Source organism: Salmo salar, chromosome 23 (genome assembly GCF_965601325.2).
Source record: "Salmo salar chromosome 23, fSalSal1, whole genome shotgun sequence".
Taxonomy (NCBI): domain Eukaryota; kingdom Metazoa; phylum Chordata; class Actinopteri; order Salmoniformes; family Salmonidae; genus Salmo; species Salmo salar.
This window is the reverse complement of record NC_138313.1, coordinates 45,084,248-45,104,955: the sequence shown is the minus strand read 5'-3', so window position 1 is coordinate 45,104,955 and position 20,708 is coordinate 45,084,248. Positions and strand designations below refer to the sequence as shown.

General features: G+C 42.8%; 1 protein-coding gene across 7 annotated transcripts in view; it reads left to right on the top strand.

Annotated features, from left to right (window-relative positions):
- The window catches only part of LOC106584727 (tight junction protein 1), a 181,610-nt gene extending 164,277 nt beyond the window's left edge, over nt 1-17,333 (top strand). For 6 of the 7 annotated variants that reach the window (XM_082968166.1, XM_082968169.1, XM_082968165.1 and 3 more), the window contains 5 exons: nt 2,120-2,253; nt 3,904-4,378; nt 9,881-10,092; nt 10,329-10,472; nt 14,914-17,333. In XM_082968166.1, the coding sequence (XP_082824292.1) occupies nt 2,120-2,253; nt 3,904-4,378; nt 9,881-10,092; nt 10,329-10,472; nt 14,914-15,008 (1,060 nt within the window). In that variant the 3' untranslated portion in view covers nt 15,009-17,333. Of the gene's footprint in view, nt 1-2,119; nt 2,254-2,446; nt 2,524-3,903; nt 4,379-9,880; nt 10,093-10,328; nt 10,473-14,913 lie in introns of those variants that run through there. The other variant, XM_082968172.1, reaches the window with a different exon arrangement.
- The last annotated feature ends 3,375 nt before the right edge of the window (nt 17,334-20,708 follow it).

Sequence of the window (20,708 nt, the reverse complement as noted above, 5' to 3'; positions counted from 1 at the left end):
ATTACCCATAACCCCTACAACAGGTACACTACATTACCCATAACCCCTACAACAGGTACACTACATTACCCATAACCCCTACAACAGGTACACTACATTACCCATAACCCTTACAACAGGTACACTACCCATAACCTTTACAACAGGTACATTACCCATAACCCCTACAACAGGTACACTACATTACCCATAACCCCTACAACAGGTACACTACATTACCCATAACCCTTACAACAGGTACACTACCCATAACCCCTACAACAGGTACACTACATTACCCATAACCCCTACAACAGGTACACTACCCATAACCCTTACAACAGGTACACTACCCATAACCCCTACAACAGGTACATTACCCATAACCCCTACAACAGGTACACTACATTACCCATAACCCTTACAACAGGTACACTACCCATAACCCCTACAACAGGTACATTACCCATAACCCCTACAACAGGTACACTACATTACCCATAACCCTTACAACAGGCACACTACCCATAACCCCTACAACAGGTACACTACATTACCCATAACCCCTACAACAGGTACACTACATTACCCATAACCCTTACAACAGGTACACTACCCATAACCCCTACAACAGGTACACTACATTACCCATAACCCCTACAACAGGTACACTACATTACCCATAACCCTTACAACAGGTACACTACCCATAACCCCTACAACAGGTACACTCCCCATAACCCCTACAACAGGTACACTACCCATAACCCCTACAACAAGTGCACTACACTACCCATGACCCCTACAACAGGTACACTACACTACCCATAACCCCTACAACAGGTACACTACACTACCCATAACCCCTACAACAGGTACATTACCCATAACCCTTACAACAGGTACACTACATTACCCATAACCCCTACAACAGGACACTACACTACCCATAACCCCTACAACAGGTACACTACACTACCCATAACCCCTACAACAGGTACACTACCCATAACCCCTACAACAGGTACATTACCCATAACCCTTACAACAGGTACACTACATTACCCATAACCCTTACAACAGGTACACTACTCATAACCCCTACAACAGGTACACTACATTACCCATAACCCCTACAACAGGAACACTACACTACCCATAACCCCTACAACAGGTACACTACACTACCCATAACCCCTACAACAGGAACACTACACTACCCATAACCCCTACAACAGGAACACTACACTACCCATAACCCCTACAACAGGTACACTACACTACCCATAACCCCTACAACAGGTACACTACACTACCCATAACCCCTACAACAGGTACACTACACTACCCATAACCCCTACAACAGGTACACTACACTACCCATAACCCCTACAACAGGTACACTACACTACCCATAACCCCTACAACAGGTACACTACACTACCCATAACCCCTACAACAGGTACACTACACTACCCATAACCCCTACAACAGGTACACTACACTACCCATAACCCCTACAACAGGTACACTACACTACCCATAACCCCTACAACAGGAACACTACACTACCCATAACCCCTACAACAGGTACACTACACTACCCATAACCCCTACAACAGGTGCACTACACTCGCATAACCCCTACAACAGGTACACTACCCATAACCCCTACAACAGGAACACTACACTACCCATAACCCCTACAACAGGAACACTACACTACCCATAACCCCTACAACAGGTACACTACACTACCCATAACCCCTACAACAGGAACACTACACTACCCATAACCCCTACAACAGGAACACTACACTACCCATAACCCCTACAACAGGAACACTACACTGCCCATAACCCCTACAACAGGAACACTACACTACCCATAACCCCTACAACAGGTACACACGACCCAAATCAGTGCCCAGCCCCAAGGCAGATCTGAGAGGGGAAGTACAATCAATATGGTCAGAGATCAGGCTGACTGTCAGCGTCACATGTCCTGAGGCAGAACTGCTCATCTTCATCGCATAATGACTTATTGGAGCTTCAAGGTGACACTGATTAGTAGATTAAATCATTCTGCACAATTTCACTGCAATGATCTCAAACACCTTCTGCCGTGTCTGTGTTTTAGGACGGAGTCTGTGGAGAAGGTGAGTCCGGTAGAGAGGTACGATCCGCTCCCCCAGATCAGTCCTGTCTCCCAATACGGACCCCCCAGCCCTGCCGTACCACCCAACAGCCTGCCCAAACTCACCACCAATGATGGTAATGAACCATGATGATGTCATGTAGCCTTTTTAATCCAGCAAAGTACTAAGAATTCACTTGTGATTTTTCTGGTGGCTACTAAAAGCATCTCTACCATGTAATAGTGTGGTAGACTTGTGGCTGTATAGAAGTGTAAAGGCTGAATCTAGGCTGTATCACGGTGCTCACATCCCTTCCCCTCTCTCTCTAGTGAACTCACAGCCCTTCCCCTCTCTCTCTAGTGAACTCACATCCCTTCCCCCCTCTCTCTAGTGAACTCACATCCCTTCCCCTCTCTCTCTAGTGAACTCACATCCCTTCCCCTCTCTCTCTAGTGAACTCACATCCCTTCCCCTCTCTCTCTAGTGAACTCACATCCCTTCCCCTCTCTCTCTAGTGAACTCACATCCCTTCCCCTCTCTCTCTAGTGAACTCACATCCCTTCCCCTCTCTCTCTAGTGAACTCACATCCCTTCCCCTCTCTCTCTGGTGAACTCACATCCCTTCCCCTCTCTCTCTAGTGAACTCACATCCCTTCCCCTCTCTCTCTAGTGAACTCACATCCCTTCCCCTCTCTCTCTAGTGAACTCACATCCCTTCCCCTCTCTCTCTAGTGAACTCACAGCCCTTCCCCTCTCTCTCTGGTGAACTCACATCCCTTCCCCTCTCTCTCTAGTGAACTCACATCCCTTCCCCTCTCTCTCTAGTGAACTCACATCCCTTCCCCTCTCTCTCTAGTGAACTCACATCCCTTCCCCTCTCTCTCTAGTGAACTCACATCCCTTCCCCTCTCTCTCTGGTGAACTCACAGCCCTTCCCCTCTCTCTCTAGTGAACTCACATCCCTTCCCCTCTCTCTCTAGTGAACTCACATCCCTTCCCCTCTCTCTCTAGTGAACTCACATCCCTTCCCCTCTCTCTCTAGTGAACTCACATCCCTTCCCCTCTCTCTCTAGTGAACTCACATCCCTTCCCCTCTCTCTCTAGTGAACTCACATCCCTTCCCCTCTCTCTCTAGTGAACTCACATCCCTTCCCCTCTCTCTCTAGTGAACTCACATCCCTTCCCCTCTCTCTCTAGTGAACTCACATCCCTTCCCCTCTCTCTCTAGTGAACTCACATCCCTTCCCCTCTCTCTCTAGTGAACTCACATCCCTTCCCCTCTCTCTCTAGTGAACTCACATCCCTTCCCCTCTCTCTCTAGTGAACTCACATCCCTTCCCCTCTCTCTCTAGTGAACTCACATCCCTTCCCCTCTCTCTCTAGTGAACTCACATCCCTTCCCCTCTCTCTCTAGTGAACTCACAGCCCTTCCCCTCTCTCTCTAGTGAACTCACAGCCCTTCCCCTCTCTCTCTAGTGAACTCACATCCCTTCCCCTCTCTCTCTAGTGAACTCACATCCCTTCCCCTCTCTCTCTAGTGAACTCACATCCCTTCCCCTCTCTCTCTAGTGAACTCACATCCCTTCCCCTCTCTCTCTAGTGAACTCACATCCCTTCCCCTCTCTCTCTAGTGAACTCACATCCCTTCCCCTCTCTCTCTAGTGAACTCACATCTCTTCCCCTCTCTCTCTAGTGAACTCACATCCCTTCCCCTCTCTCTCTAGTGAACTCACATCCCTTCCCCTCTCTCTCTAGTGAACTCACAGCCCTTCCCCTCTCTCTCTAGTGAACTCACAGCCCGACCAGCTCCTCAGCGCCTCTCCCAAACACGATCTCTCCGGCCTTCGCCCCTCTACCCTCCAGGATCTCCCTTCCCAGCCCTACCTGGCCCAGAGGTCCCCAGTGGGGGTCAACGGCACCGACGCACCCCCAAAAACCCCTGGAACCACCCCCACCCCACAAAGCTACAACCGATACGTCCCTAAGCCGTACACCTCCTCGGCCCGGCCCTTCGAGAGGAAGTTTGAGAGCCCCAAGTTCAACCACAACCTCCTCCCCAACGACCTCCTGATCAGTAGCAGCAACCCCAAACCCAGTGTGGTCAACAACAACAGCAGGACCAAGCCTCCGCTGTCTCCTCAGGCCCTGGACCACGACAGTGGGCTGGACACGTTCACACGCACCATGGACAACAGGGGGCCCAAGTACCAGCAGCACAACAACCTAGTCAACAATGCTGTTCCCAAGGCCATACCTGTCAGGTAAGGATATGGCGCGGGGGGGGGGGGGGTCACCTGATCAGGTGACTGTTAACGGTTATCCCAAGAGTTCCAAACCTCTTAACAAGGTGTTTGTTTGACAAGGTTGTTCCAATATGGTCATTTAGCAGAGACCTCGTTGTTATGCCTCTAGCCCCAGCCACCCAACACAGTTCTCATTAAATCACTGGGACATCTGCAGCATCATATTTACAGATGTACTAAATCATGGTTCTGAGTTCTGACCTTGTAGTGACCTCTGTGACTTCTGTGGTGGAGGACTCCTTTAGCTCCGCCTATAGCTTTGCCTTTAGATCCACCTCTCTTCCCCATACAGCAAAACACTCATTTACCTGTCTTCCATACAGCAAAACACTCATTTACCTGTCTTCCATACAGCAAAACACTCATTTACCTGTCTTCCATACAGCAAAACACTCATTTACCTGTCTTCCATACAGCAAAACACTCATTTACCTGTCTTCCATACAGCAAAACACTCATTTACCTGTCTTCCATACAGCAAAACACTCATTTACCTGTCTTCCATACACCAAAACACTCATTTACCTGTGTTCCATACAACAAAACACTCATTTACCTGTGTTCCATACAGCAAAACACTCATTTACCTGTGTTCCATACAACAAAACACTCATTTACCTGTCTTCCATACACCAAAACACTCATTTACCTGTCTTCCATACAGCAAGCAAAACACTCATTTACCTGTCTTCCATACAACAAAACACTCATTTACCTGTCTTCCATACACCAAAACACTCATTTACCTGTTCCATACAACAAAACACTCATTTACCTGTCTTCCATACAGCAAAACACTCATTTACCTGTCTTCCATACAGCAAAACACTCATTTACCTGTCTTCCATACAGCAAAACACTCATTTACCTGTCTTCCATACAGCAAAACACTCATTTACCTGTCTTCCATACACCAAAACACTCATGTACCTGTCTTCCATACACCAAAACACTCATTTACCTGTCTTTCATACACCAAAACACTCATTTACCTGTCTTCCATACAGCAAAACACTCATTTACCTGTCTTCCATACAGCAAAACACTCATTTACCTGTCTTCCATACAGCAAAACACTCATTTACCTGTGTTCCATACAACAAAACACTCATTTACCTGTCTTCCATACACCAAAACACTCATGTACCTGTCTTCCATACACCAAAACACTCATTTACCTGTCTTTCATACACCAAAACACTCATTTACCTGTCTTCCATACACCAAAACACTCATTTACCTGTCTTCCATACACCAAAACACTCATGTACCTGTCTTCCATACACCAAAACACTCATGTACCTGTCTTCCATACACCAAAACACTAATTTACCTGTCTTCCATACACCAAAACACTCATGTACCTGTCTTTCATACACCAAAACACTCATTTACCTGTCTTTCATACACCAAAACACTCATTTACCTGTCTTCCATACACCAAAACACTCATTTACCTGTCTTCCATACAGCAAAACACTCATTTACCTGTCTTCCATACACCAAAACACTCATTTACCTGTCTTCCATACACCAAAACACTCATTTACCTGTCTTCCATACAGCAAAACACTCATTTACCTGTCTTCCATACACCAAAACACTCATTTACCTGTCTTCCATACACCAAAACACTCATTTCATACACCAAAAACTCATTTACCTGTCTTCCATACAGCAAAACACTCATTTACCTGTGTTCCATACAGCAAAACACTCATTTACCTGTCTTCCATACACCAAAACACTCATGTACCTGTCTTCCATACACCAAAACACTAATTTACCTGTCTTCCATACACCAAAACACTCATGTACCTGTCTTTCATACACCAAAACACTCATTTACCTGTCTTTCATACACCAAAACACTCATTTACCTGTCTTCCATACACCAAAACACTCATTTACCTGTCTTCCATACAGCAAAACACTCATTTACCTGTCTTCCATACACCAAAACACTCATTTACCTGTCTTGCATACAGCAAAACACTCATTTACCTGTCTTCCATACACCAAAACACGCATTTACCTGTCTGCCATACACCAAAACACTCAGTTCATACACCAAAACTCATTTACCTGTCTGCCATACAGCAAAACACTCGTTTACCTGATCTTGTAGGGTCATGTGCTAGCAATGGCCAAAATGGTACATGTGTGAAAGCATGTTATGCTCTTGTAGGGTTGTGTAGAGGCCTGGTTGTGTAGAGGCCTGGTTGTGTAGAGGCCTGGTTGTGTAGAGGCCTGGTTGTGTAGCAGGGTTATGTAGGGGCCTGGTTATGTAGGGGCCTGGTTATGTAGAAGCCTGGTTATGTAGAGGCCTGGTTATGTAGAGGCCTGGTTATGTAGAGGCCTGGTTATGTAGAGGCCTGGTTATGTAGAGGCCTGGTTATGTAGAGGCCTGGTTATGTAGAGGCCTGGTTATGTAGAGGCCTGGTTATGTAGCAGGGTTATGTAGAGGCCTGGTTATGTAGAGGCCTGGTTATGTAGCAGGGTTATGTAGGGGCCTGGTTATGTAGCAGGGTTATGTAGGGGCCTGGTTATGTAGCAGGGTTACGTAGAGGCCTGGTTATGTAGGGGCCTGGTTATGTAGAGGCCTGGTTATGTAGAGGCCTGGTTATGTAGCAGGGTCATGATGAGGCCTGGTTATGTAGCAGGGTTATGTAGGGGCCTGGTTATGTAGGGGCCTGGTTATGTAGAGGCCTGGTTATGTAGCAGGGTTATGTAGGGGCCTGGTTATGTAGCAGGGTCATGTAGGGACCTGCTTATGTAGAGGCCTGGTTATGTAGCAGGGTTATGTAGGGGCCTGGTTATGTAGGGGCCTGGTTATGTAGAGGCCTGGTTATGTAGCAGGGTTATGTAGGGGCCTGGTTATGTAGCAGGGTTATGTAGAGGTCTGGTTATGTAGCAGGGATATGTAGGGGCCTGGTTATGTAGCAGGGTTATGTAGGGGCCTGGTTATGTAGAGGCCTGGTTATGTAGGGGCCTGGTTATGTAGCAGGGTTATGTAGGGACCTGGTTATTTAGCAGGGTTATGTAGGGGCCTGGTTATGTAGCAGGGTTATGTAGGGGCCTGGTTATGTAGGGGCCTGGTTATGTAGAGGCCTGGTTATGTAGGGGCCTGGTTATGTAGCAGGGTTATGTAGGGACCTGGTTATGTAGCAGGGTTATGTAGGGGCCTGGTTATGTAGCAGGGTTATGTAGAGGTCTGGTTATGTAGCAGGGTTATGTAGGGGCCTGGTTATGTAGCAGGGTTATGTAGGGGCCTGGTTATGTAGCAGGGTTATGTAGGGGCCTGGTTATGTAGCAGGGTTATGTAGGGGCCTGGTTATGTAGCAGGGTTATGTAGGGGCCTGGTTATGTAGCAGGGTTATGTAGGGGCCTGGTTATGTAGAGGCCTGGTTATGTAGGGGCCTGGTTATGTAGAGGCCTGGTTATGTAGGGGCCTGGTTATGTAGGGGCCTGGTTATGTAGAGGCCTGGTTATGTAGCCTGCTGTTGGCATGACTCACTGTTCAGCCTCTACCTTCTCCCCACTCTAGATCAGCCCCTCCCCCTTTCACCTCCCTCCTCTCTACCCCTGTGTTCTATACAGTATAGATAGTAACTAACAGTCACACCTCTCTCTACCCCAGTGTTCTATACAGTATAGATAGTAACTAACAGTCACACCTCTCTCTACCCCAGTGTTCTATACAGTATAGATAGTAACTAACAGTCACACCTCTCTCTACCCCAGTGTTCTATACAGTATAGATAGTAACTAACAGTCACACCTCTCTCTACCCCTGTGTTCTATACAGTATAGATAGTAACTAACAGTCACACCTCTCTCTACCCCAGTGTTCTATACAGTATAGATAGTAACTAACAGTCACACCTCTCTCTACCCCAGTGTTCTATACAGTATAGATAGTAACTAACAGTCACACCTCTCTCTACCCCAGTGTTCTATACAGTATAGATAGTAACTAACAGTCACACCTCTCTCTACCCCAGTGTTCTATACAGTATAGATAGTAACTAACAGTCACACCTCTCTCTACCCCAGTGTTCTATACAGTATAGATAGTAACTAACAGTCACACCTCTCTCTACCCCAGTGTTCTATACAGTATAGATAGTAACTAACAGTCACACCTCTCTCTACCCCAGTGTTCTATACAGTATAGATAGTAACTAACAGTCACACCTCTCTCTACCCCAGTGTTCTATACAGTATAGATAGTAACTAACAGTCACACCTCTCTCTACCCCAGTGTTCTATACAGTATAGATAGTAACTAACAGTCACACCTCTCTCTACCCCAGTGTTCTATACAGTATAGATAGTAACTAACAGTCACACCTCTCTCTACCCCAGTGTTCTATACAGTATAGATAGTAACTAACAGTCACACCTCTCTCTACCCCAGTGTTCTATACAGTATAGATAGTAACTAACAGTCACACCTCTCTCTACCCCAGTGTTCTATACAGTATAGATAGTAACTAACAGTCACACCTCTCTCTACCCCAGTGTTCTATACAGTATAGATAGTAACTAACAGTCACACCTCTCTCTACCCCAGTGTTCTATACAGTATAGATAGTAACTAACAGTCACACCTCTCTCTACCCCAGTGTTCTATACAGTATAGATAGTAACTAACAGTCACACCTCTCTCTACCCCAGTGTTCTATACAGTATAGATAGTAACTAACAGTCACACCTCTCTCTACCCCAGTGTTCTATACAGTATAGATAGTAACTAACAGTCACACCTCTCTCTACCCCAGTGTTCTATACAGTATAGATAGTAACTAACAGTCACACCTCTCTCTACCCCAGTGTTCTATACAGTATAGATAGTAACTAACAGTCACACCTCTCTCTACCCCAGTGTTCTATACAGTATAGATAGTAACTAACAGTCACACCTCTCTCTACCCCAGTGTTCTATACAGTATAGATAGTAACTAACAGTCACACCTCTCTCTACCCCAGTGTTCTATACAGTATAGATAGTAACTAACAGTCACACCTCTCTCTACCCCAGTGTTCTATACAGTATAGATAGTAACTAACAGTCACACCTCTCTCTACCCCAGTGTTCTATACAGTATAGATAGTAACTAACAGTCACACCTCTCTCTACCCCAGTGTTCTATACAGTATAGATAGTAACTAACAGTCACACCTCTCTCTACCCCAGTGTTCTATACAGTATAGATAGTAACTAACAGTCACACCTCTCTCTACCCCAGTGTTCTATACAGTATAGATAGTAACTAACAGTCACACCTCTCTCTACCCCAGTGTTCTATACAGTATAGATAGTAACTAACAGTCACACCTCTCTCTACCCCAGTGTTCTATACAGTATAGATAGTAACTAACAGTCACACCTCTCTCTACCCCAGTGTTCTATACAGTATAGATAGTAACTAACAGTCACACCTCTCTCTACCCCAGTGTTCTGGGGGATGATGAGGAGGATGAAGGTCACACAGTGGTGGCCACGGCCCGGGGGATCTTTAACTGTAACGGCGGGGTGCTGAGCTCCATTGAGACGGGAGTCAGCATCATCATCCCCCAGGGAGCCATCCCCGACAGCGTAGAACAGGAGATCTACTTCAAGGTCTGCAGGGACAACAGCATCCTGCCCCCCCTGGACAAGGAGAAAGGTATGTGTCTAGTGTTTTCTTAATCACTATGCCCGCTGGATAGTACATCTTACTCTTGTTGCTCTAGCTACAGTGCTGCTAACTCAGGACCCTGGAGACAGGGGTTCGATCCCTTTCAACTGTCTCCTCCTTTCTCAAGATCTGTCTATCTTAAATATGAAAGGAGAGCAGAATTCCGTTCCCCTTAAAGACAAAATAGAAAATATATAATTCTTGCCTCTGTCTATTCCATCCAGGAGAGACCCTGCTCAGCCCTCTGGTGATGTGTGGCCCTCACGGCCTCAAGTTCCTGAAGCCGGTGGAGCTGCGGCTACCTCACTGTGCGTCTATGACCCCCGATGGCTGGTCTTTTGCTCTAAAATCCTCCGACTCCTCGTCGGGTACGCTGTCCTCTCTCTGTCCTTTTGGGGGTTGGGCCGGGGTTTCGGGTGGCTTGTGTGATTGGTTGGGGGTTGGGTCGGGGCTTCGGGTGGCTTGTGTGATTGGTTGGTGTTGTGATTGAGGAGGGGTCACCATAGAGTTGGATAAGAGTACATTGGATCAGGGGCGGGCTGTCTTTCCAACTCTATGGGTGTCGCTGGGGAGAAGGTTCTGGGGTCAGTTCAGTCAGTCAAGTAAACTTACTTTTTTTAATGATTTCTCAATAAACCGAGAATGAGAAGCTCTTTAATTCCAATATTTTTTAAAAAACTATTAAAAATCAAATCACTTCCTGAATTGAAATGGAATTGACCCCAACCCTGCAAAAGAAAGATCTGGCTTGTTCATCATCATCATTATCACACTTTTGAATAATCTCATCTACTGGTTTCTACTGGTTTCTACTGGTTTCTACTGGTTTCCAGGTTCCAGTCATTCAATTTTCTAGTCACAACATTGCATTTTCTTTATGGGGTTTTGTAACACTCTAAACATTTGTATCACTCACCTACTTAGTTATTTCCCACAGTAGTTACAATGTGAGGATTATGAAAATAGCCTGTGTTGTTGTTACACCTTACATACACTACCGTTCAAAGGTTTGGGCTCACTTAGAAATGTCCTTGTTTTCCATGAAAACATAATGAAATGAGTTACAAAATGAATAGGAAATATAGTCAAAACGTTGACAAGGTTATAAATAATGATTTTTAATTGAAATAATAATTGTGTCCTTCAAACTTTGCCTTCGTCAAAGAATCCTCCATTTGCAGCAATTACAGCCTTGCAGACCTTTGGCATTCTAGTTGTCAATTTGTTGAGGTAATCTGAAGAGATTTCACCCCATGCTTCCTGAAGCTCCTCTCACAAGTTGGATTGGCTTGATGGGCACTTCTTACGTACCATACGGTCAAGCTGCTCCCACAACAGCTCAATAGGGTTGAGATCCGGTGACTGTGCTGGCCACTCCATTATAGACAGAACACCAGCTGACTGCTTCTTCCCTAAATAGTTCTTACATAGTTTGGAGCTGTGCATTGGGTCATTGTCCTGTTGTAGGAGGAAATTGGCTCCAATTATGCGCCGTCCACATGGTATGGCATGGCATTGCAAAATGGAGTGATAGCATTCCTTCTTCAAGATCCCTTTTACCCTGTACAAATCTCCCACTTTACCACCACCAAAGCACCCCCAGACCGTCACATTGCCTCCACCATGCTTGACAGATGGCGTCAAACACTCCTCCAACATATGTTCTTCTTTGTGATCCGAACACCTCAAACTTCAAGTTGTCTGTCCATAACACTTTTTTCCAATATTCCTCTGTCCAGTGTCTGTGTTCTGCTGCCCATCTTAATCTTTTATTTTTATTGGCCAGTCTGAGATGTGGCTTTTTCTTTGCAACTCTGCCTAGAAGGCCAGCATCCTGGAGTCGCCTCTTCACTGTTGATGTTGAGACTGGTGTTTTGCGGGTACTATTTAATGAAGCTGCCAGTTGAGGACTTGTGAGGCGTCTGTTTCTCAAACAAGACACTCTAATGTACTTGTCCTCTTGCTTAGTTGTGCACCGGGCCTCCCACTCCTCTTGCTATTCTGGTTAGTCAGGTTGCGCTGTTCTGCGAAGGGAGTAGTACACAGCGTTGTACGAGATCTTCAGTTTCTTGGCAATTTCTCTCATGGAATAGCCTTCATTTCTCAGAACAAGAATAGACTGACGAGTTTCAGAAGAAAGTTATTTGTTTCTAGCCATTTTGAGCCTGCAGTCAAAACCACAAATGCTGATGCTCCAGATACTCAACTAGTCTAAAGAAGGCCAGTTTTATTGCTTCTTTAATCCGAACAACAGTTTTCAGCTGTGCTAACATAATTGCAAAAGGGTTTTCTAATGATAAATTTGCCTTTTAAATGATAAACTTGGATTAGCTAACACAACGTGCCATTGGAACACAGGAGTGATGGTTGCTGATAATGGGCCTCTGTACGCCTATGTAGATATTATATTAAAAATCATCCGTTTCCAGCTACAATAGTCATTTACAACATTAACAATGTCTACACTGTATTTCTGATCAATTTGATGTTATTTTAATGGACAAAAAAAAAAGCTTTTCTTTCAAAAACAAGGACATTTCTAAGTGACCTTAAACTTTTGAACGGTAGTGTACATACAGCCTAGTAATGGTAATTTAACACGCAGAACGGCAGTGTACATACAGCCTAGTAATGTTTTTAACATATATAGCACTTTAGTAACAAAATGTTTTGAGTATGTAGTTCTGAAATGTGAAGCTATAATGGGTTTATGTACAGCATCTGCCTTGCAAAAGTATTCACACCCCTTGGATTTCTTCACATGTTTATTATTACAAAGTGGGATTTAATTGTACATGTTTGTCAACAATCTACACAAAATACTCTCTAAGTAGAAGAAAAATTAGATGCATTTTTATTTATTTATCTTAATAAATACATAAGTATTCAGCCCCTTTGTTTAGGCAAGCCTAAATTATTTCAGGACTAAAATTTGGCTTAACAAATCACATAAATGACATGGATTCTCTGTGTGAAATAATAAGGGTTAACTTGATGTTTTAATGACTAACCTGTCCTCTGTCCCCCATACATAAGGTCCCTCAGTCAAGTATTGGTTTCAAGCACAGTTTCAACTGCAAAAAAAAACAGGGAATTTTTCAAAAGCCTCGTAAAGAAGGGCAGTGATGGGTAACAATAACAAATCAGACATTTAATATATAAAATATATAAAAAATATTCCAAAACATGCATCAAAAATAAAAAATATCACTGAGTAACTGCTTCCTCATTTTCAAGCATGGTGGTGGCTGCATCATGGTATGGGTATGCTTGACATCGGCCAATGCTGGGGAGTTTTTCAGGATAAAAAGAAACAGGATAGAGCTAAGCACAGGCAAAATCGTAAAAGAAAACCTGCTGCAGTCTGCTTTACAGCATACTGGGAGAGGAATTCACCTACAACACAAGGCCAAATCTACACTGGAGTTGCTTACCAAGAAGACAGGGAACTACAGTTGGGGTTAGGATACTGTATTAGTCAATGTTAGGATACTGTATTACAGTCAGTGTTGGGGTTAGGATACTGTATTAGTCAATGTTAGGATACTGTATTACAGTCAGTGTTGGGGTTAGGATACTGTATTAGTCAATGTTAGGATACTGTATTACAGTCAGTGTTGGGGTTAGGATACTGTATTAGTCAGTATTGGGGTTAGGATACTGTATTACAGTCAGTGTTGGGGTTAGGATACTGTATTAGTCAGTATTGGGGTTAGGATACTGTATTAGTTAGGGTTAGGATACTGTATTACAGTCAGTGTTAGGGTTAGGATACTGTATTAGTCAGGGTTAGGATACTGTATTACAGTCAGTGTTAGGGTTAGGATACTGTATTAGTTAGGGTTAGGATACTGTATTAGTCAGTATTGGGGTTAGGATACTGTATTAGTTAGGGTTAGGATACTGTATTAGTCAGTATTGGGGTTAGGGTACTGTATTAGTTAGGGTTAGGATACTGTATTAGTTAGGGTTAGGATACTGTATTACAGTCAGTGTTAGGGTTAGGATACTGTATTAGTCAGGGTTAGGATACTGTATTAGTTAGGGTTAGGATACTGTATTAGTCAGGGTTAGGATACTGTATTAGTCAGGGTTAGGGTTAGGATACTGTATTAGTTAGGGTTAGGATACTGTATTACAGTCAGTGTTAGGGTTAGGATACTGTATTAGTTAGGGTTAGGATACTGTATTAGTTAGGGTTAGGGTTAGGATACTGTATTACAGTCAGTGTTAGGATTAGGATACTGTATTGAGGGTTAGGCGTTAGCGGGAGGGTAGGCTGTATTAGTCGGGTAGGGTTAGGATACTGTATTAGTTAGGGTTAGGATACTGTATTAGTTAGGGTTAGGATACTGTATTAGTTAGGGTTAGGCGGGGGTTAGGGAGGTACTGTATTACAGTCAGTGTTAGGATTAGGATACTGTATTAGTTAGGGTTAGGATACTGTATTAGTCAGGGTTAGGGTTAGGATACTGTATTAGTCAGGGTTAGGATACTGTATTACAGTCAGTATTTTGTGTAGAATGTTAACCAAAAAATGACAATGAAATAAATTTTAATCCCACTTTAACACAATACAATGTTTAGAAATACTTTTTCAAGGCACTGCACGTACATTCCTCACACACAATATACATGATGATTTTTTTGTGTAAGTTCTCGTCAGCGTATGCTGTTATTTACGGCCTGTAGGTCACTCTTAACATAACACTGGGCCTTAAAACAAATGGAAAGAACAGCACAATAAGAAAGACAAGCAACCAACCCGACTGACCGATAACTGTGTTCCTGTTTCTCTAATTCCTTCAGGTGACTCCAAGACATGGCAGAACAAGTCTCTCCCAGGAGACCCCAACTACCTGGTGGGAGCCAACTGTGTGTCTGTGCTCATTGACCACTTCTGAACATAGAGGGAGACAGCTGGCCTGTTACTGAATGTGTTAGAGCAGGGGGCAGCCACAGACTGAAACGTTGCCCTCCTCTCCTGCTGCTGTGACCACCTTGCCCCGTTGTCCACCTCCCAGGCAGCAGGGGGCAGCACTGCTTGACTTGATGAAGCACGAACTTGATTCTTGAATATTGAACATTGATGCGTTGTTTACTGCGCCCCCCCCCCCCCAAAAAAAAAAATTAACTCAGCAAGGTAGGAGGCCCATTGAAGTGGGAGGAGTCTCAACGTAGCATCCTATCCCAGTGCTGTGCTCTCCCCCCCCCCCTCCCCCCCTCCCCCCTCCTCCTTTTTTTGGTGCTTTAACTAAAGGCTTGCAAAAAATAAAAACTTTTTAAAACTAAAATATATTATATTTAAAAAATTGAGCTGTTGGAATGCATGAACAGTACCACAGACTGACTGAAGAATAATCTCATTTTGACATTTTTAGCCATTTTTTTTTTTTAAACCAAGTCTGCGCAAATTGCAAGAAAAATAACATTTTTGAAAAAATTCTAGATAAGGAGAATTCTTGAGGAAAAAAAATCATTTGAATATTGCAACGGAAATTTTCCAATTTAATGTATGCACTCACAAACAAAAAAGTCGATATATGCAAAAACATTTTTTGTTTGTGAGGTTGTCTGTGGTCATGCGTTTCTCTCTTGAAGGATAGCTAAGGATTTGCAGATGATCTCATCTCAACAAGGGTTGTGAAGGAAGATTGGAGATTTAAGTACTGTAGGCGTCGTTTATGAAGGTATAATACTGAAGACTGAAGGTAAAGTATTGGCATTGGATGCCCCTGTTTGGTTGGTCAAATGGGATTTCTCTCCATGTTTAGAAGAAGTGAATATTTTGTAGTTATGTTTTACCGTAGATACATGTAACTGACTTGATTTGACAAACTCCTGCAGCTGTCTACATCTCTATGCATGTGCTATGACTCAGGTCCAGAAGCCTGCTTACTACTAAGTTCAAACACATTAAAAGTCCCATCTTACACTGCAAGCAGTGCTGCCTTATATGCATAGTAACTTTTTTTTTCAGTATAAAGACTTACTTAAAAACAGATATTTTTAAGTTGTAGTGATTGATCAATTATGGAAGTAAAAAAAAAAAGTAGCATTTCTCTGCATTTTCAACCCATTATATCAGTGAACTTGGATTTAGCATACCATAATATTTGAGGCTGATTGAAGCGGTAATGCTTTCTTTTCCTGCTATGCATATTGAAGTTTGAGAAAATACTAAACAAAAACATGTTTAAATTGTGGCTGTACATAATGCTAGCATATGGCCTTGGTTCGCTGTAAATTAACTTTTCTACATTTGTTATTTTGTATAAAAGTTTTAAAAAAAAAGCGAGAGAAAGTGATGATTTAATTGGTTGTGTTTGTATTCTGGTTATACATACCTACCGTGAGCCTTGGAACTGACCTACAGTAAGCAGTAATAAAATCCAACTTTTCTACCATCATACATACCCACACAACACTACTACTTAAAAGGAATTTCTAACAATCAGAAATAACATTTTTTTTCTTATTTACAAAAAAAAAAATAGAAAAAGTGCTTGTTTTAAATCATTTTAAAAGATCTGTACTTGAGGGGAGCTGCTTTAAGGAGCCGGTCCCTCTCCATTTGTGATGCTGAAAGCTCCGTTCTACTGAAATGTATTTTTGTACTAATAGACTATTTATTATGGCATATACGTACTATTTTATTTTGATATGATGATAACACACTAGTTTTCTTTTTCCTGTGTGGCTGACATTATTTATTTGAGTTTTATTTACGTTAAATGTTTTGTTCTTTGCAACACATTTCTAAGTATAACACTGTATTAATACATAAAATAATTTTAAAAGTAGTGCTTGGTTTGAGACTTCAATCGTGAGAAGAGAGTACATTATTGAGTAGGATGCTTCTAATACACACTGATCTGACTGTAGGTGTGTCTCGCTTAACAGATTGGTGTGTATATTTTTCAGCTTGCTAATCTTTGGATGCAAATGCATGTCTGGAGATCCATTACAGTAATAAGATATTTCAATCATCTACAATTCATGTTGCAATTCCTTTCGGTCTCCAAGCCTTTTACTCGTGGCGTCAAGTGTCTCATATGGTGAATGAATGGTGTACAAAGGTTACAGATTGTCTGGTGTCTTCTCACTCTCAATGATCTCATCAGGGTCCAAAAGGGGATAAACTATACTGAGCGAAAATATAAACAACATGTAAAAGTGTTGGTCCTATGTTTTTCATGAGCTGAAATAAAAATGATCCCAGAAATGTTTCATATGCACTAAAAGTTTATTTCTCTCAAATTTGGTGCACAAATTTGTTTACATCCCTGTTAGTGACCGTTTCGCCTTTGCTAAAATAATCCATCCACCTGACAGGTGTGGCATTTCAAGAAGCTGATTAAACATGATTATTACACAGGTGCACCTTTTGCTGGGGACAATAAGGCCACTCTAAAATGTGTAGTTTTGCCACACAACAATGTCAGAGGTCTCAAGTTTTGAGGGAGCGTGCAATTGTCATGATGACTGCAGGAATCTCCACCAGAGCTGTGCCAGAGAATGTAATGTTAATTTCTCTACCGTAAGCCGCCTCCAATGTCATTATAGAGAATTTGGCAGTACGTCCAACCTGCCTCACAACCGCAGACAGCGTGTATGGCATCGTGTGGGTGTGCGGTTTGCTGATGTCAACGTTGTGAACAGAGTGCCCCATGGTGGCGGTGGGGTTATGGTACGGACAGGCATAAGCTACAGACAACGAACACAATTGCATTTTATCAATCCACAAAAATACCATGACGAAATCCTGAGGCCCATTGTGAGGTATCTGTATTCCCAGTCATGTGACAAACATAGATTAGGACCTAATCAGTTTATTTCAATTGACTGATTTCCTCATATGAACTGTAATCAATGTTACCTAAAAAAAAATCTGCCATTTCAGGTCTGCTGAGCACAAATTTAAACATTGTGAAAATTCTGTGCAACATCCAGCGTCCGTTTACTGTGAACACTGAGGCTGTTCCCGCTTTAAGTTAGTTTTACTATCAACACTGAGGCTGTAGCCGCTTTAAGATAGTTTTACTGTGAACACTGAGGCTGTACCTGCTTTAAGTTACAGTTTTACTGTGAACACTGAGGCTGTACCTGCTTTAAGTTACAGTTTTACTGTCAACACTGAGGCTGTACCTGCTTTAAGTTACAGTTTTAAACAGTGGCCAAGTAGGTTACTGTGGATATTTGTTCATAATGTAGGCCTACCAGAGTGGTCTACCATCAAAAACAATGGAGAAAATGCATCCCATAACATTTTAACATGGAAATAGCTGTTCTATCATTCAGCCTACAGTAGCAGCCAATGTGTGGTGTTCAATGTAGGCCTACATTCCATGAGACTTTTGGGAAAAAAACATGCAGTGCTTGACATTAACCCATTTATCCACTTGTCCTTCAGACAAGCAGGTGACTGAAAATGTTGTGTTTGTAAGAAACCATGTTACAAAATAAAATGTACTATTATTCCAATACAATTATTACAGACAAATGATGCTACTCTGCCTATTGGCTACTTAGCTTATTCAAGGTCTAAGCCACTGCATCTCAGTGATAGAGGCGTCACTGCAGTCCCTGGTTTGATTCCAGGCTGCATCACATCCAGCCGTGATTGGGAGTCCAATAGGGCGGCGCACAATTGGCCCGGCGTCATCCGAGTTTGGCCGGGGTAGGCCGTCATTGTAAATAAGAATTTGTTCTTAACTGACTTGCCTAGTTAAATAAAGATTAAATTAAAAAAATAAAATAAAAGCCTGTCTCAAAATACAACACTTCCCCTTTAAGATTAAAAAAAAAGGATACCTCGCTTTTCAAATATGTCTAGAAATGTACACGTTGTGTGCTCTTGTAAGAAGCAATCACTCCACTATTGCTGACTACAAACGATCTACAACTGGGCTAATAACTCACTAACTGGCAAAGGAAATGAACAACATGTGGCTACATGCAGCTCTCTCCCTTCGATCTCCTAACAAGCTTATCGTCTCAGGACCACAGCTGTAAACATTCCAGTTCAAAGTGAATGGCACAGATCCATATATGGCAAGGGTATTTGCAGCTCTGATTGGTTATGCCGCATCGGTCTGTGTAAAGTACAGGCTGAGTCTTGCGCAATAGAACCCTACAACAAAATCTCTTGCGTGGCTTTGTTTCGGTATGTGGCGTTGAAAGTGGCTAATTCGATCACAATGGCCACGGTAAAGGGAATCGTTGATTACTGTTGACAGGGATAACTCTAGAAAGTTGAGTGAAGTACAATCTCGTGTTTCTCTCCATGTGCTGATATTTGTAATGCGTCACGCACAGTTTAGAGGGAACATTGAAAAACTCAGTAAAATCTCTGAAATTGTTGCATGTTGCGTTTATATTTTTGTTCAGTATGACATACACTCTATATATATATATATATTAGGGCAGAAATTTGATGAACTGACTTGTTGCAAAGGTGGCATCCTAAGACGGTGCCACGTTTAAAGTCACTGAGCTCTTCAGTGAGACCATTCTACTGCCAATGTTTGTCTATGGAGATTGCATGACTGTGCGTTCCAAATCCACAAATTTGAAGGGGTGTCCACATACTTTATATATATATGCGCCATTAGTTTGGCCTAGCCTGAGTGCCAGTCGGTTTGTGCTATTATACCGACTCCGTCACTCATTGTCATGTCAAATTAGTTTTGAATAAAAATTTAAAAAAATGAATAAAGTTTGTCTTGACAATGACTGCTTTGGAGTTGAGCACAAACTCCCGAGTGGTCAGCGCAAGAGGTGTCACTACAGTCCCTGGTTCAAATCCAGGCTGTATCACTTCTGGCCGTGATTGGGAGTCCCATAGGGCGGCTCTCAATTGGCCCAGCGTCGTCCAGGTCTGGCTGGGGTAGGCCTTGTAAATAAGAATTTGTTCTTAACTGACTTGCCTGGTTAAATGAAGGTTACATAAAATATACATGTTTTAATCTAGGACCAGATTTACTGTGGCCTGCCTTTAAACTGATCTAGGACCACTTACTGTGGCCTGCCTCTGAACTGATCTAGGACCACTTACTGTGGCCTGCCTTTAAACTGATCTAGGACCAGATTTACTGTGGCCTGCTACTTTATGGCTGTTGTAGTAACATACATCCACTGTATCAAAACACTAGTCTGCAACCGACAACCTATTAAAGCACAGAACTACAGTATTGACGACACAGCACTTAGATTAAGGCCTCTATTCAATCTGGATCGCTGAAGCGTTACAGATTGTGCAATATTCACTTAAAGGTAATTCCCGATTGCGCCGATTTATGGAGCGTTGACCATGAATGCAGTCTCGGCTAACGCAGGAACATTGCCTTTAAATTTCAGTAACACTGAGCTTCTGCGTTACGGATTGAATAGAGCCCTGATATCATAAATCAGGTTTGTAGTGCCCTAATATAATAAAACAGGTTTGTAGTGCCCTAATATAATAAAACAGGTTTGTAGTGCCCTAATATAATAAAACAGGTTTGTAGTGCCCTAATATATTAAAACAGGTTTGTAGTGCCCTAATATAATAAAACAGGTTTGTAGTGTGCTAATATAATAAAACAGGTTTGTAGTGCCCTAAT